At 49.6% G+C, this 15,043-nt stretch overlaps 1 protein-coding gene across 1 annotated transcript in view; it reads right to left on the bottom strand.

The window, feature by feature from the left end:
- The window catches only part of LOC119170320 (uncharacterized), a 46,570-nt gene extending 32,113 nt beyond the window's left edge, over nt 1–14,457 (bottom strand). The window contains exons 1-2 of the mRNA XM_037421459.2: nt 13,886–14,457; nt 8,431–8,511 (exon numbers count right to left, since the gene is read on the bottom strand). Coding sequence (XP_037277356.2) covers nt 8,431–8,511; nt 13,886–13,974 — 170 coding nt within the window. The 5' untranslated portion in view covers nt 13,975–14,457. The remainder of the gene's footprint in view (nt 1–8,430; nt 8,512–13,885) is intronic.
- Nucleotides 14,458–15,043: the final 586 nt, after the last annotated feature.

Here is a 15,043-nt window from a genome sequence, read left to right as displayed (position 1 = left end):
TCACAAGGGATGGGGGTGAGGTGGGATGAAAGGGCTAGGAGTAAAGGTGTAGAAAAGAGGAAGAGACGTGAGGTGGTAAGCCTGAGCGAGCGACAACAAACTGAGGGGATAGGAGAGATAGGAAAGATGGAAGTGCGCGTGTGCATGCATACCTAGCTGGTGTTGTGATCGGCCCCCGTGTCTAGGCACCGCTTGGACGTGTCCAAGGATTTTGACTTTGCCGCACTTCCTGTGGGTCTAGAAAGCGACAACACAACGAATTGTTTAGGTTGTAGCCTCAAGCCCTTTGGGTCCGCAAGGCCGAAGGACTACCTGGAAAGGGCTGTATTGCTGTCGGGGCTGCCTAGATAGACTCGCTTCCTCTTCGTTGTAGGAGTCGTTGGAATGAACCAGACAATGAACCGAGTGCCGGAGAAACCGGAGTGTATTTCGAGTGATAATTTCTTGTGCACCACAGCCTTCCCGGAACCAATGCCTTCTTTATGAGTTACTTGAACTTTGCCAAACCGAATGGGTCAACACTAATCGCGAATTCCATTGGGAGACCAGGAGCACTCAAAAGCACGCTTAAAGTGCTCTCTTCATAGCCGGCGTGTTTCAGTGGTCGAACAGGTGCAGGAGCACTGTCATCCATTGGTAGAGCGAGAGTGATTTGCTGCGCCGAAGCAGCCAGGAGCAGTTTGCAGTGTTCTCGCCTGAAAAGCGGAGTAACCGCAGTACGAGTCACGTGGTTATAGAACGTCACAGCCTCCGATTTTTTTTTTTCAGCCGGCGAGCACGGCGGCAATGGTAGCAACCATGTGTAGGATGACAGCGCTGTTTTGTACTGATGGCTACAATGACAGCTGGACGGTTGCCGAATGAGCCTTTGCACAACCATACTAGGTATCAGGATAATGAAGAATATGTGGCTGACCGATTTCACGCGTATTTTGCTGCTGCCCCACAAAGAATATGCCGGGGCTTGGAATGTTTCAGTCACATGGTCTCCCTACTCGTCACCTTCTCACCTGCCCTCCGAAAGCGCGGCGGACTCCAGTAGCAGGTAGAGTGGCCCTGCTCTCAGTGCCCTGCCCCCCACTCCTCAGTGCCCTGCCCCTCTACTCCTGTCAGTCTCTCAATGGAATTTGCCATAACCTTTCTAGCCACTATATCAACACTGCGCGTGAGTTCAAGGTCAACGAACCGTGCCCGATGTGCCGTGCTATCACCTAGCGTTTTGTGTATCACTAGCGCTTTATGTGTACAGCCCCCTCCCTGTAAGACGATCGGTCCGTCCGTGCCTTTCCTGGAATTGGTTTGAGACTGTCTTTTTGTGAGCGCAGTGAAAGACGACGAGGCTCCTTGGCTTCATTGTCTTCTTTAGCAGGGAATCTTGGGACGACGAAGGGTCGTCCCAAGACGAAATGCGAGCGCAGAGACGCTCGGGTGTGCTTTTCTTTTTTGTCATTTAGTATTACGCTACTTACACTGTACTGTAAATAAACACTGTAGATAAACGTTCCAGCTTCCAGCTCCGGCTCATCGGTTCTTAATTCGCACTGACGCTTCGATGGCTCTGGGTCCCGACGAAGTCCCCCCAATTCACAACACTGGCCAGTTCATAAATGCGTTGAAGAACTTTCAAGCAACGTTCGTAGTGTACGGAGCACTCCCCCTCTCTGTTTTGAGGTCAGCAAGTACGGCTCGGACGCCTTCGTTGTAAGAATGATCGATGGTAAAGGGAGAGACCTGGCCACCACCGCAGGTCTTTATCACGGTGGTCTCGATCTGAATTGCTGGGTACCCGTCAACGCTTATTCACAGTGCCATCATTAACACGCTATAAAAGCTCGTAATCGACTTTGTTTCACAGACAGGCTTCAGGCTCGGCGACAACTTGTACTCACAACGTGCCCCGTTTGAATGCGCGGCCGCGGTGACCCTCATTTTGACGTGGACGGAACGCGCAAAATAACCGTACGCTTTCATTAAGGTGCGCACGTTAACAAAAAGATCACCGTAGCGAGGCAGCATTAGGCCGGTGTGTCAAATTACAGCGGGTCTCATATTAATACGGTGTGGACTTGGCACGTAAAAATCAGGCATTTAATTAACTTCTCCAATCTCTGTAGCTAGACAACCGCAAGGAATCTGACTAGCCACGGCGGTTCAGATGGTGCTCGACCTCTGAGCCGAAGTCCGCAGGATAGAAGCCCGCCCACGGCGGCTGCGATCTCAAAAAAAAAAAAAAGCGAAAGTGCTTGAAGCTCGTGTACTAAATGTAAGGTGCACGTTAAATAACGCCAGGTGGCCGAAATTCGGAACCTGCCACTACTGTACCTCTCATGTGATATTGTGGTTTCGGGACCCTAAACGCCAACGATAATTATCATTCTTAATAATGCGTCAGTTTTTTTTTTACGATGCCCAGTAGTCTAAGCGCTTGAATTGGGCTAGTTGGTAGGCACTGGTTTTGAATGAAGAAACAACGCTGGAACAGGACGGAGTCATGGTTCTTAGTGCAATGTTTGTGTCTTCTCGTCTCCGTCCTGTTCTAGCACTGATTCTTCATTCAAAGCACAGCGATATGTTTTAAAGAAACGACTGCCACTCCAAGGAGCGGTGGCAAAAATAGGAGAGCCGCTTTGCGCCCTAACAGGCCGGAGTCACGACGTGCACAGTAAAGTCACGCACGACGTCATTCGTGGGGCGAGTCATCATGACGACCCCAGCTGGCTCTGGGCAAGGGAACGCTGTCAAAATAGCCAAAAGCACGAAGCGGTACGGCCTATATAGTTACTGGGCCCCATCAGTGACACGGTCCGATCACAGCCAATGGTATAATAGCGATACATACATAACTCCTGACCAGACCATCCCTTTCGTTTATCCCACGGCGGCAAACGCCATACGTAACGTTTCTGCTCAAATCACGCGACATCGAGCTGTTGAGGTGAAGACAAGCTCTCCCGGGAAACGCTATAGTTCAAGGTAGTCTAGAACACCGGCTTTATATTAGAGTACAAGTTTGCGGATTCTAATACGAAGACTCGCTCTCTGGATTTCGTGCCGACCGCTTGAGCCCCCGCGATCTCCGACGAAAGCGTAGCTCTGGCCAACTGGCTCGCCATACGCCATCTCCTGCCGACCGACATGAGCTCTCGCTGAGTGGTGCCCCGCCCTCGGACTCCTGCGACCGTATCCATCTTTTCTATCTTCTCCTTGCTTTTGGATGTCGCTGTCCTTGCGCCACGCTCTCTCTTTCCCCTCTCTGTATCTACACCTTTAATGATATCTTTTTAATTCCTCCTCACCCCCATCCCTCGTGAGCTACTGTTGAGGTGTCACACTATGATGTAGACGGTTACGGGGCTCACTTTTATCTTCTTTTCTCTCTTTTGAGAATCACATAAGGATTCTAATACTTACTCTTAACAAATAACAGTGGATACCCCATCACCGTACACGTACGCAGGGTACCGTTCTGGAAGGCGGGGGGGGGGGTGATAATTCGCTGCAGCGCCCCCTTTTCTTTATTACACCAATGTATGAAGCTGACATCAGCCGTTCCGAGCATACCGCGCGAACGCGTACGCCAATTACGATATAAAAGCCGCCACAGTACGCTACAAAGCAAGGCTAAAAGTACCGTTCTACAAAACGTCGTCGTGCACACTAAGCGGCGTGTAAATATTTATGCGGTTTGTCTGCGACGAATGACATCACGCGTGAGTTCTGTTACGAAAGTGCACTCACCTTACCCCGTAATTACTTCCTTTTGTGCAACGATGACGCTTAAGCTCCCATCGTAGCTCTATAGTACCTTTCCCTGTTCGCATTGCGGCATAAACGTTATGTAACCGCTCTAGCTGTCGCTGTCGACGATATATGCCGTTTTATGCAACGATGCTTAACCGTATTCACCACGTGAAAGGTTGCGCACACACCGTGTTGCAAAGCGTGCCTGCTACAAGATGTTTTCAGCGCTTCACCGAAATCGCTGCTTACAGGTGATTGGCGTGGTAACATGCACAGCATCAGGAAGGTGCGAATGCTTCTAAGGTGGCTTCAGCGCACGTTCGAAAGGTACGAATAGAGTGTGGCGGCATCATCGTCCAAGAAGAGGCGGCACCTCATACATTTTCCAATGCGTCATGTTTTCACCTTCCGTTCCTTCACGTTTACATATTGTAATCCGTTATCACGAAGAAAGGTTCCAAATTAATATATTTACTTGAGTATGACAGCTCTATATTACTAAACGAGCGGGTAGACAACAAAGAATAAACTTGCAAAAACGATTTCAAACTTAACCGGTGCGGTAGTGATCACTGGCGATGAACGTGCATATATGCTTCCCTCCCAAGGGTGTAGGCGGAAATTTTTCTCGGGGGGGGGGGGGCGGTGGAAAGCAACACTTTTTAGCTGAAGTGGCGGCCAGCCGGGAAGATGTGATCGGGTGTACATTTTAGTATCTGTATGCTATGATATGGTATGATATGGAAAAAAAAATATTTAGGTCCATCGGGGCGTGAGCTAGCACGTAGCGGGCCACTCCCATGTCGGGACAAATAGACCGAACCTGTCCGCCACGTATGCCATGGCAAAAGAAAAAAAAAAAAGGAAACACGAGGAAGGGAACGCGGCCGCGGTGTGCCATCCCCTAGCTGCGCCAGTTATCCCTTCGCTATCTTATCTCGATGCCCCTTCCTACCAATGTCAACGTTGTACATCTGTACTCCTCGGCAGTGTTATCTTGCTGCCTGTTTCCCCCAATGCAGGGCTTCAACAAACCAGATTTTCCTGACAACGTTAACGTGGCTGTTTTCCCCATTAGCACGAATAAACTTCATTTAATGTACCGTACAGGGTTGGGGATAGCCCGCCTAACTGCTCCCCCATCGGAATCGGGAGGTCCAGCCTTCTGGTCCTGAAGGGGATACTGGGCAGCTAGGACTTTCTGCTTGTAGTCTTGCGACGTGATCGTGTTTTAAAACGTGTCACGACCAAGCGAGACGCAGAAACAAAAACAAAAAAGAGAGAGAGAAGATACTAAAGAGCACAAGTATAGTAAAGAGGTGAGATACTAAAGAGCATGTATAGTAAAGAGGTGAGAAGGAAAGTGAGAGCGAGGAGGACGGAAACAAGCTAGTGGAGAATCAGTACAGAGAAAGAGAAAAATGGAAAGAAAAGGAAAGGGAGAAATGAGAGAAAAAGCGAGAAACGACTAGCGAGAGAGAGTAAAAGTAGGTGGTGGTTGGGATTGTGGTGTTGCAACAGGCGCGGTTAGCCTGGCCTAAATGTCCGGCAACTGTTCCGCCTGAGCATCTCCTGAATCGTAGCAGTCTGTCACCAAATGTCATGCTACTCAGTGTCTCGCAGGAAAGCCATGAGAATACGTTGCACGTTCTTCCTCGTTGTCTTGAAAGGAGTAAGAAAGGCACAAAAAGAAAGGGAAGAAAGACAGAAAATATTTAAAGACAGATGAAGAAATAGACATAGAGGGAGGAGAAATGAGCTTTATGGAATGCCCTGTACAGAATTGGAGAGCCCGCCCGGCCGCTCCCACGTCGGAACAATTAAGGAGACCAAGCCTTTTGGCCCTATCATGGGCGTGCGGGACAGCTAGAACATTGCTGCTTGTGGTCTTGCGACCTGCTCATGTTTGAGAACCAGAATGGACTAACGCCATGGCGAAGTAACCCACACTCCCAGAGCAAGTATTTCCCCTTATCTTTGTTTTTGAGTGCGCGTGTCTTGCTTAACGAGGATGCACACTGGTGTTCGCGAACACGAACCCAGACATTCGCTTTGACCTTCACGGCGACTATGCGTCATCGCTACGGGAAGCGGTGAGTCGGACCGTAACGTACATGATCGCCATATATGAGCGACACTCGATGGCACCGGCTTCCGACAAAACGGTTCGAAGCACGACAGACAACAGCGAGCCATAACGCAGCACGCTCCATAGCAACTCACGCATCCTGCTGGAAAGTGTTGGCTCCTCGACGCCCCAAGATAAGTCGGCCGGAAGGAGACGGTGGAAACGATGCCGGTGTTGCGGCTGCCATATATACACTTCCGAGCGAGACATGTAAGAAAGACGTCGCTCGTCGCCTATATTCGGCGCGAAATGACGCGCGCGAGCGCTCGAAAAATCAACGGAACCTTTGACGACTTCCGCGCATTCGCTGAACATAGATAGGATGCTGCTTGGCGAGCTGCTGAGGCAAAGGAGATTGCGGCAACGGACCTCGTTGCTATGGAAACAGGGAGCTTCCGTGTCTGGGTGTTTATGATAGAGCTACCAAGTTGAATCTTTTGCCAAAGTAAGCCGGATAATGCAAGCCAGATACTGCAAGCTGCAGCGCACAGGCGTGCTAACTGTAGCGTAATAACGACCCGAGCTCTACAGCAAAAACTCCATCTTTTCATTCTTATTCTCGTGACCCATCTTCTTCCTTCTCCTATGTGCCCCGCTTTTTGAATCCGCCCGTCCGCAATCAATGACAACATAATTCCAAGGGGCTAAGGCGATCACTCGGCAGTTAACTCTAGCAGACTTGCTTCCAGAATATGCACTTTCTGAAAGGTTCATTTGATTGTTTGTCCAGAATTAAGCTACATAATCGCAGGGTACAGATGCACGCACTGCCGTCCTTTCCCGGGCGCACTGAATGAAGTCTGCCCAGCTTCCCTATAGCGGACGCGTGTTGTCGTAAGCACATGCACCACGCCATCTCTGCGTAGCCGAGGTAGATTACCAGGAGGCTCGTTGTGCGCTGATCGAAGCAAAGGAAGGTAGGACCGCTTCCATCGGACCCAGAGCTCCGCTGTGAGATGCTCACGATTGCGTCCTCTAAGCAGGGTATCTCTCGTTGATGACGTGCCATAAGAAACACCGAACGTTACACGGAAGAGGTGCAAAGGATACTGCGGTAAATATTCATCGGCGTTGCAGTCAAGGTACATGAGAGGTCGGGTGTTGACGACCCCTCATGTAGCGATCATTGTAGCGAGGTCCTCGGCACTCGTACTATTGCGCCCAAGTGACCATCTAAATGCGTTTTTTTTTTTGCTGATTGTACGATAGGTTCCGGCCTGGCTCTCCATCAAGAAGTTCCATAACCCATGAATTTCAACTTGATGGCCGGCTAACGCGGGAAGGCGATGAGTAGCTGCACGACATCAGCGTCGAGCTTTGTAGCCTCGAGCAGCACATCCTTCTGGGAGGGATGACCTAACGCGTGTGGAGAAGCTTCCGATGCAGCCCAAAGCTTCGGGATGTCACCTCAGCGGTGGTCGCATTTAAAGGTCCCTGGTTGGATGCCGGGTTTCGGCACCAGAATGTGCCGTAATAATGACCCAAGCCCCCGACCAAGAACGCAGCCTTTTTATTCGGCTGCTCCTGACCCCTCTTGTCTTTTATGTCCCGCTTATTCTTGCTGCCCGTTTGCAATCATCAACAAAACTAACCTCACACATCGCGTTGATCAACTGACACGTGTTCTGGTAAGAAGCAGAGGCGTCAGAGGCAATTATTGCATTGCGCTGTCCACGTTTTCAATTCGCGATTTTCACGAAGAGGTGGATAGGCGGTCGAACGTATAGCAGAACTACGACATACCATTCAGGAGAAATATCCGAGCAGTCATGCTGTTTTATAATCGAGAACTCGTGGCCAAACACTGCGAAGCCAACAAAGTATATATACTATTTAACGGGGGGGGGGGGGGGTAGTTCAGTGTGCACCATGTTGGGCTGTTCAGCTTTTTGCTGCGCATCTCTAACAGCTAAACTAACCATGCGTATTATGGTAGACGCATACACATGGAAACGGTCAAGTTGGTGCATACGATGTCTGATGGCCTTATCGATTCACATTGCAATATACAAAAACAAGAAAATGTCCACTTAACAGCCCAAAATGGCGACGTCCACATGACTTAGGTAAAATAGTCTATACCTAGTAGTAGCGCACTCGACATGCATGCATAAAAAAAGAAAAGAAAAACATCACGGTAATCGCGGTATAACGTCACGGTAAAAACTTGACGGTAAAAACATCCCGGTAATAATACAGTGCACATGGTTATGGAGCTCAACTGCTGACTCAACGGTCGCGGGGTAGAATCGCGGCCGCGGCGGCAGCATTGCGATGAAACCGAAATTCTAGAGGCCCGTATACTGATAGTACGAAGCATCTTAAAGAACATTTGGTGGCCGAAATTTCAGCAGCTCTCCACCCCGGCGTCCCTCACCATCATATTGCAGTTCGGAACGTTATATACGATCAATTATTATTAGTAGTATTACACGTATAGTAAAAGCGATCCACTCTCTGCTTCTCTTTGCACAAGCTTCTGTCTCGTTGTTTGTATCAAGAAGAGCCCATGCAGTGTTTTCGAAATGCCACCTGCGGTGACATGGCTACACGTGACTCACTCAGTGTCCAACTTCCTCGAACTCCTGGAAGGCTTCTCGTATCTCGAGCAGGAATACGATTCTTGATCCGGTGAAGAAGACCTGCAAAAGAAAATGTCGCAAGAAAACGATGAGAAGTGTTGTGAAAAATCTTCCAATATTGATTTTGAAGCAGCAACGAGAACACCCAGAAAGGAGCCACGTTATATAAGACTATCATTTACTTCACAGACAAGGCGTTTTCTGTCTCCCGAATAAACCTCTTTATCTATTGATATGTCATTAGTGCACTTGAAATTGTAAAAGACTATGTCTACTTAGGGCAGGTAACAACCGCGGAGCCGAACCACGAGATTGAAGTAACTAGAAGAATAAGAATGGGGTGGAGCACATTTGGCAAGCACTCTCAAGTTATGACAGGTAGATTGCCACTATCCCTCAAGAGGAAGGTATATAACAGCTGTATTTTGCCGGTACTTAGCTACGGAGCAGAAACCTGGAGACTTACAAAGAGGGTACAGCTTAAATTGAAGACGCCGCAGACAGCAATGGAAAGAAAAATGGTAGGTGTAACCTTAGGAGACAAGAAGAGAGCAGAGTGAATCAGGGAACAAACGGGGGTTAAGCATATCATAGTTTTGAAATTAAGAACAGGAAATGGACATGAGCCGGGCATGTAGCGCGTAGGCAGGGTAACCACTGGTCATTAAGGGTAACTATAACTGGATTCCCAGAGAAGACAAGTGGGCTAGGGGGAGACAGAAGGTTAGGTGGGCAGATAAGATTAAGAAGTTTGCGGGTATAAATTGGCAGCAGCAAGCACAGGACCGAGTTAACTGGCGCAACATGGGAGAGGCCTTTGTCCTGCACTGGACGTAGTCAGGCTGATGATGATGTCATTGTAGGTGAACCCTACAAATAAATAAATAAATAGTAGTGAAAATTCGCAGGGCAATCACCAGTGGGACCATCTGTTAGTGCAAAGCGCGAGCGATGCGCACAAGCTGTAGACGCTGAGGCTGTTCGAGTATTTCCGTATGTACCAGCTGTCTGCCAACTTCCAGGCGGCGTCAATAAATCCCCTTGCAAAGGAGTGGAGATGCTGGGTAAATAAATAAATAAATACAGGGAAATCCGGCAAGTTGCGAATGCGTCATACGCCCCAGTGAGCGACAATGTCAAGCCACGCCAGTCATCCCAGCCATTTCGGAGATTATCTAAATTGTACTCGTAAAGAACAGTTATTGAATCGTGCAGATTTCTTGCATTGAAAACAGTGCATTGCTCAATTGTTTCGCACAGAAAAAAAATTGGACACGTGGGATCGTTTTGAATTTCACAGGTATATCAGTCCCATTTAGTCAGTGTTGTATTAGTCACATTTAGTCAATGTTGTGTCTCGGAAAAAAGAAATCGCAGAGTATTCTTTCGTGTTTCAATATCAAATTTGGTTTAGATTAAGGCGTTTGTACAAGGTGTTCGATGCTCAATAATATTACTGCAATTTTCTAGTCATATACGCATTCAGGTAATTTATCACTATGTTTCATGTTTGCATTTTTTATGATATTCTGCCTATGTTTGAATATCTGAGTAATAAATACTTTGCGGAGTGTATATATCGCGTTCAAACTTTTTTCACACCGTTGATGTAAAAGGGCCTTCCAAAACTATTGAAGCACCTATTTTATTTATTTGTGGTTTGCGTAGACCGATAGCTGAAGATAATTTTAGCATATGTCTAAGCGCGTATATGAAATAATTTAGTATTTCATACACGCAATAAAGTCATTATATCGCTGCCGACTGCATCATCACGTAGTGGCGCTCGCCACAACTTCGCATGTGGAATTGATGCCGGAAGGTTGCCGCCATATAATTGGAATAATGTAACATTAGAAGCGATCGCGGTGTAGGATAAAAACTCGGGTTACTAATCTGTTTCCTTTCTCTTCTCTGTGCTTATTCATTGAACTCTGTACAGACGCAGCCGCAAGAAAAAAAGATCACTGCGACTACAAAGCACGATTAGCACGACAGGGACACTGGCTGCCATTTCGCCACTGAAATTTCGGCTTGCGCGGGTCGGATGCCCACACGACCTGTCTCTCTTTCTTCCCTCTTCTTGCTTTTGGGAGTTTTCGAGCTGTCTCTTTCCACACGTGCGCTGTTGAAGGGGTGCAGTTTCAGGTGGCTCATCGAACAACACGGGAAGGTGGTGTGTGTGTGTGTGGGGGGGGGGGGGGGGTCAGAAAAAGAAGGCATCTAATTTCCGCAGCCCGGTTGGGTACAGCACCTGCGCGACGGGTTAGCAGTAACTCACTGTCCTGGTCGTTCCACAAGTTTCTTTCTCAAAATAAGAGGAGGGAGTGACTCGGAATGTTGTGAAAAAAACAGCACAAGATTTCTCGCTACAACACACTAGCTCCAGCTGACGTTTTAGCAAACCAGGCGTCATGCACCACGTTTGATACTGTGGCAACAATGTCAACGTTACCTTGAAAAAAAGAAGAAAGAAGAAAACAAGCAAGGATGGGGCACGAGCTTCTGCCACGCAGCTTTACACGGGCTTTACACATAGGCGCTTCCAGCTTACTTCATTTGGGCAGCCTTCGGACTTCATGGGCGAGTGATGTGTGCTTATATGACACCGCGAAAATCGAGCTGAGGGTCAGTATTTGTTTCTCGTATTTTGATTTTTGTGTAAGCGGTCCTTAAAAGAGAGAAAAGAGGACAAAAGTGAGCCCCGTAACTGTCTGCATCATAGTGCGACACCTAAACAGTAGTAGCTCACGAGGGATGGAGCTTGGGAGGGATTAAAAGGGACAGGGGGGACTAGAAGAGATAAAAATAGAGGTAAGGACAGGGACAGAGAGCCCCACATACAGAAGTAAAGAGAGGATAGAGAAAGATAGACACGATCCAAGTCAAATAACTTCAGAGTGCGTAACATTATCACTGCTTTTCTTTTTTTTTTTTGCTGCATTATGCTGCCTGTACTTCAGCCTCCAAACCCATGAATAAAACATGGGGGTTGAATAGTGTTGGAGGGCCCCTTCAAATTTTACGAGAAAACATCACAAACTCGAGCTACACGCCATTTTGGTCCACATTCAGACGCAATTTACACCACGTGGTGCTTCTTTTAAAAATCAGCTCGGTATACTTCGACTGAAAGAAAATGAAACGTTCTTTTAAGTCTTTCCAATTGGTGATAAACACTACACCACACCACCAACGCGGATCAAGTCTGACTGAGAGAAAGGATCAACCAAAGAAGGGGCTTGTTTCTGTTTCGCCATCCATCCATCTACGACGAGCAAATTTCCACACTATGAGCAGTGACCCTTCCGCGGCCGTCTTATTTTAAAAGCTGTGATTTAAAGCATAGCAATGTAGAAATTCCGTCGAAGGAATGCAGACACGCAGCCCTTTTATGCAGAAAGATGCCGCCGGCGGAACTTTCTTGCCAACCAGCACCTGCTTCAAGAGATAGTATGGCGGGCGGGGTGGCCGGGCTGACGTCACAACGTTTGCAAACAGGGAGAGGTCTATTCCGGCAGGCTACCCAACACTAGGGGATTAGGGATGGTGAATAGAAAGATGACAAAAAGAGAGGAAGGAAGCCAAGAAAAAAAAAGGGGAGGGAGGGGAGATAGGCATTCCGACGGAATAGAGGACAATGCTACGGGAGCCGACAATCGTGTTTAAGCGCGTGTTAACTGTCTGCTAGTATCAATGTATTTATTTGCTGTACCAACGAAGCCGCACACGTCGAGGCCCATTTTTTAGCACTCTATAGGCGAAAAAAGTTTCAAAAATTGTTACAAGGCAGGGAGGAGCATTCATTTTTCCCGTTTACCGGAATTCAGTACAACTGCTGCAATACCGGCACGAGAGATACAGTCATTGTATGGATGCACACTGCACCCCCGAATGGGGAGGGGAATCAAAGTATACAAGAGCGGAAATCAGACATAGTAGACCGTGGTCTCTCACTTTACATTTATTTCGACTCGGGAGAGCTTACAAAATTGGAGGAGCAGGAGAGGAATGGAGGTAAATGACGCGCGCGTACGGTTTGCTACCCTACACCGGCTGAGCAAAGGGATAAGAGGCGAGAGGTATAAACGCACGCAGGGTAGTCCCACTCGCTCGCCTCATTGGTCATGTCCGGCAGAAAAATTCTGCACAATCAAACTGACGTGAAACATCCGACAGGGTAAAGGTACGAGGCAGAATTCCCACCCTTCCCCCTTTGTACAAACAGGGAAAGCCCCTCACTCCCACTCACCACCTCGTGCACATGCTACGGTGGGAGAAAATATCAGCGTTGAACACGTGGGGCTGCACGTGTTAAACGCCGATATCTTCTTTCGCCATAGCATGTTAAAAAAAACACCAATTCCACCTCTGTCGCAGTGTCAAAAGACATCTAGTGCGAGCTCTTAGGCTGTCGTTATTTATCCACGCACCAGAAGCCCCCCATGACGCCCGTGCGGGAGAAACAAAAAACGAAACAAAAAAATAACACGAAGAGCCCACACTGGAGTGGAGGACAACGTTCCATTCCCGAGAGTGCTCCTATCACGTAGGGACAGCGCGCGCGTGTCGCAGTCACAGCTACGCCAACCATAAATTAGTACCTGTTCAAAGAGTCTTGAATTGGGCTGGTTGGTACATACTGACAAGGAAAGAAGTAACAGCGCTGGAAAAGGACGGGGACGAGAAGACACAACCACAGCGGATTGTACGTGTCTTCTCGTCTCCGTCCTGTTCCAGCGCTGTTACTTTTTTGTCAACCAATACAAAGCGCGCACTCGCGAACGAACGGCGACCGAAGCACAGCAGACGCGCGCGCCAACTCCACGCAGGCGCGGTCTGCAGCGGCGGCAGCTGCGAAGCCCCGGTGAGCGCGCGGCGCTCGACAGACCGCGCCGAGCGACAACTCTACCCACGACGCGGCAGCAGCAACAAGCGTGCAGCAAACGCAAAGAACGCCCAGACCGTGCAACGAGCCAGCGCACCCCGCCAGGAACACCGCCGGAGATTTCCCTTTCCCGAGAGCGCGAGCGGAGGAAGGTAGCGACGGCCGGGCGCGCGACAAGGCCCGAAGGTTCACCCGTGCTGCCGACGAGCGACGGCATCGACCGGACAGCGGCGGCGGCCGAAGGGGAGCCTCCGCCGCCCAAGACATGGAAGCGTCGACGAAGCCAACTCGCGCAATCTCGTTTCTGCCGCTTGCGGACTCTGCCACCGGCAATTAAAGCAGCGCTGAATGTGCACGCGGCGACCTCCACTATGGGACGTCGCGAAGACGCCTGCGCCACAGCGACGACAGCTGTGGAGGCGACTCCCACGAGGTGTCACGGCTGGGGGATAATGCAAAACGCTCGACTTTTCGACACGAACGCGCGCGCATACTCCCGAGTCTTACTTGCAGTGAGGTTAATAATCGCCCAAGTCGCCCACTCACCGGTCGTCCATGGCGTCCGAGTCGACTTGGTGCCCATTGCTTCGTAGGCTCAGACGCGCTGTCTTGCTTGCGGACGACGTGTGCGCCATGTTAGCTTCTGCTGAAGGAGAGGTCTAGTTCTCGCGGCGTCCGCTAGGGCCGACCCCGGTGGCGGCGGTCGTGCGCCCCCTCGCTTGAGGACGCCGTCCCCCCTCTCCTTTCGGCGGCGGGGACGTCCGTTGAGCTGCTCCAATGTCACGCGCTAGGTCCCCCCTTCTTCCCATAGGAGGCAGCTGCACGTCGCCACGCACGGGGACCGTCTGGCCAACACCTGTGGCTCGCGGCCGGTGCTCTTCGGGAACGGGTGTGGTGGTCGGGGTGGACGACGCCATCTTGTGACAACGCGCCGGCTTGCCCCCGCCTGCCAGTACTGCTCGCGCTTCCTACTACGGGTCTGCGGGGGCTTCGTTCAAACAGCACAGCGGCGCGCCGTGCGCCTGCTCTCGCCCGCGTCTGCCGCCGCTGATGCCACTTGGACGTCGGTTGGCTGGGCGCGGCGGGGTGACTTTTCTTTACTCTGACGCTCTGTCCTTCGGGACGCGCTTCGTTTGATAATGACGGGATGGGAGCGCCTAAAGGAAAATGCTCTGAAAGCGCTCGATTTACGAAGCAGCCACAGGGCGCTTTTTACATTCCCGATCAGTTAAGGAATCGCGCGTACGGCTACAAAGAAATTCGTTACACCTCGGTGTGCGACTTGTGCGGTGGAAGAACAAGTGTCAACTGTAACTGGTGTCGTGGAACTACTAGCGAAGCTATACCATACGCCTCAAGTCCCTTGGGATGCATAGTACTTTCCTCGGTAGCCACTTATGCTGATCCACAATGCACCACGGCCTTTTGATGGTCAGACAGTTGAAGTTTTCTTTCTCTAAGATGTCTTTTTTTTTGTAGGCGAGGGAGAGGAACTACTTTCCGATTGCGGGTCACTTTTTCTCGTAGACTTGTCAACGGCCGAAGACACAACGCCACCAGTTCTGCACAAAGAAAGAGAGGGAGTGTATAAATGTCTTGTAAACAATCTTTACATTTTGTGTCAGCAGCCTAGACGTCATAAGTGTGACGTCATGCCTCTACGTGAGTACAAATTGAAAGTCCGAGTGCTAGTCGAGCGAAATA

This window comes from Rhipicephalus microplus, chromosome 2, assembly GCF_043290135.1.
Source record: "Rhipicephalus microplus isolate Deutch F79 chromosome 2, USDA_Rmic, whole genome shotgun sequence".
NCBI lineage: Eukaryota > Metazoa > Arthropoda > Arachnida > Ixodida > Ixodidae > Rhipicephalus > Rhipicephalus microplus.
This window is presented reverse-complemented; position numbering and strand designations above follow the sequence as displayed.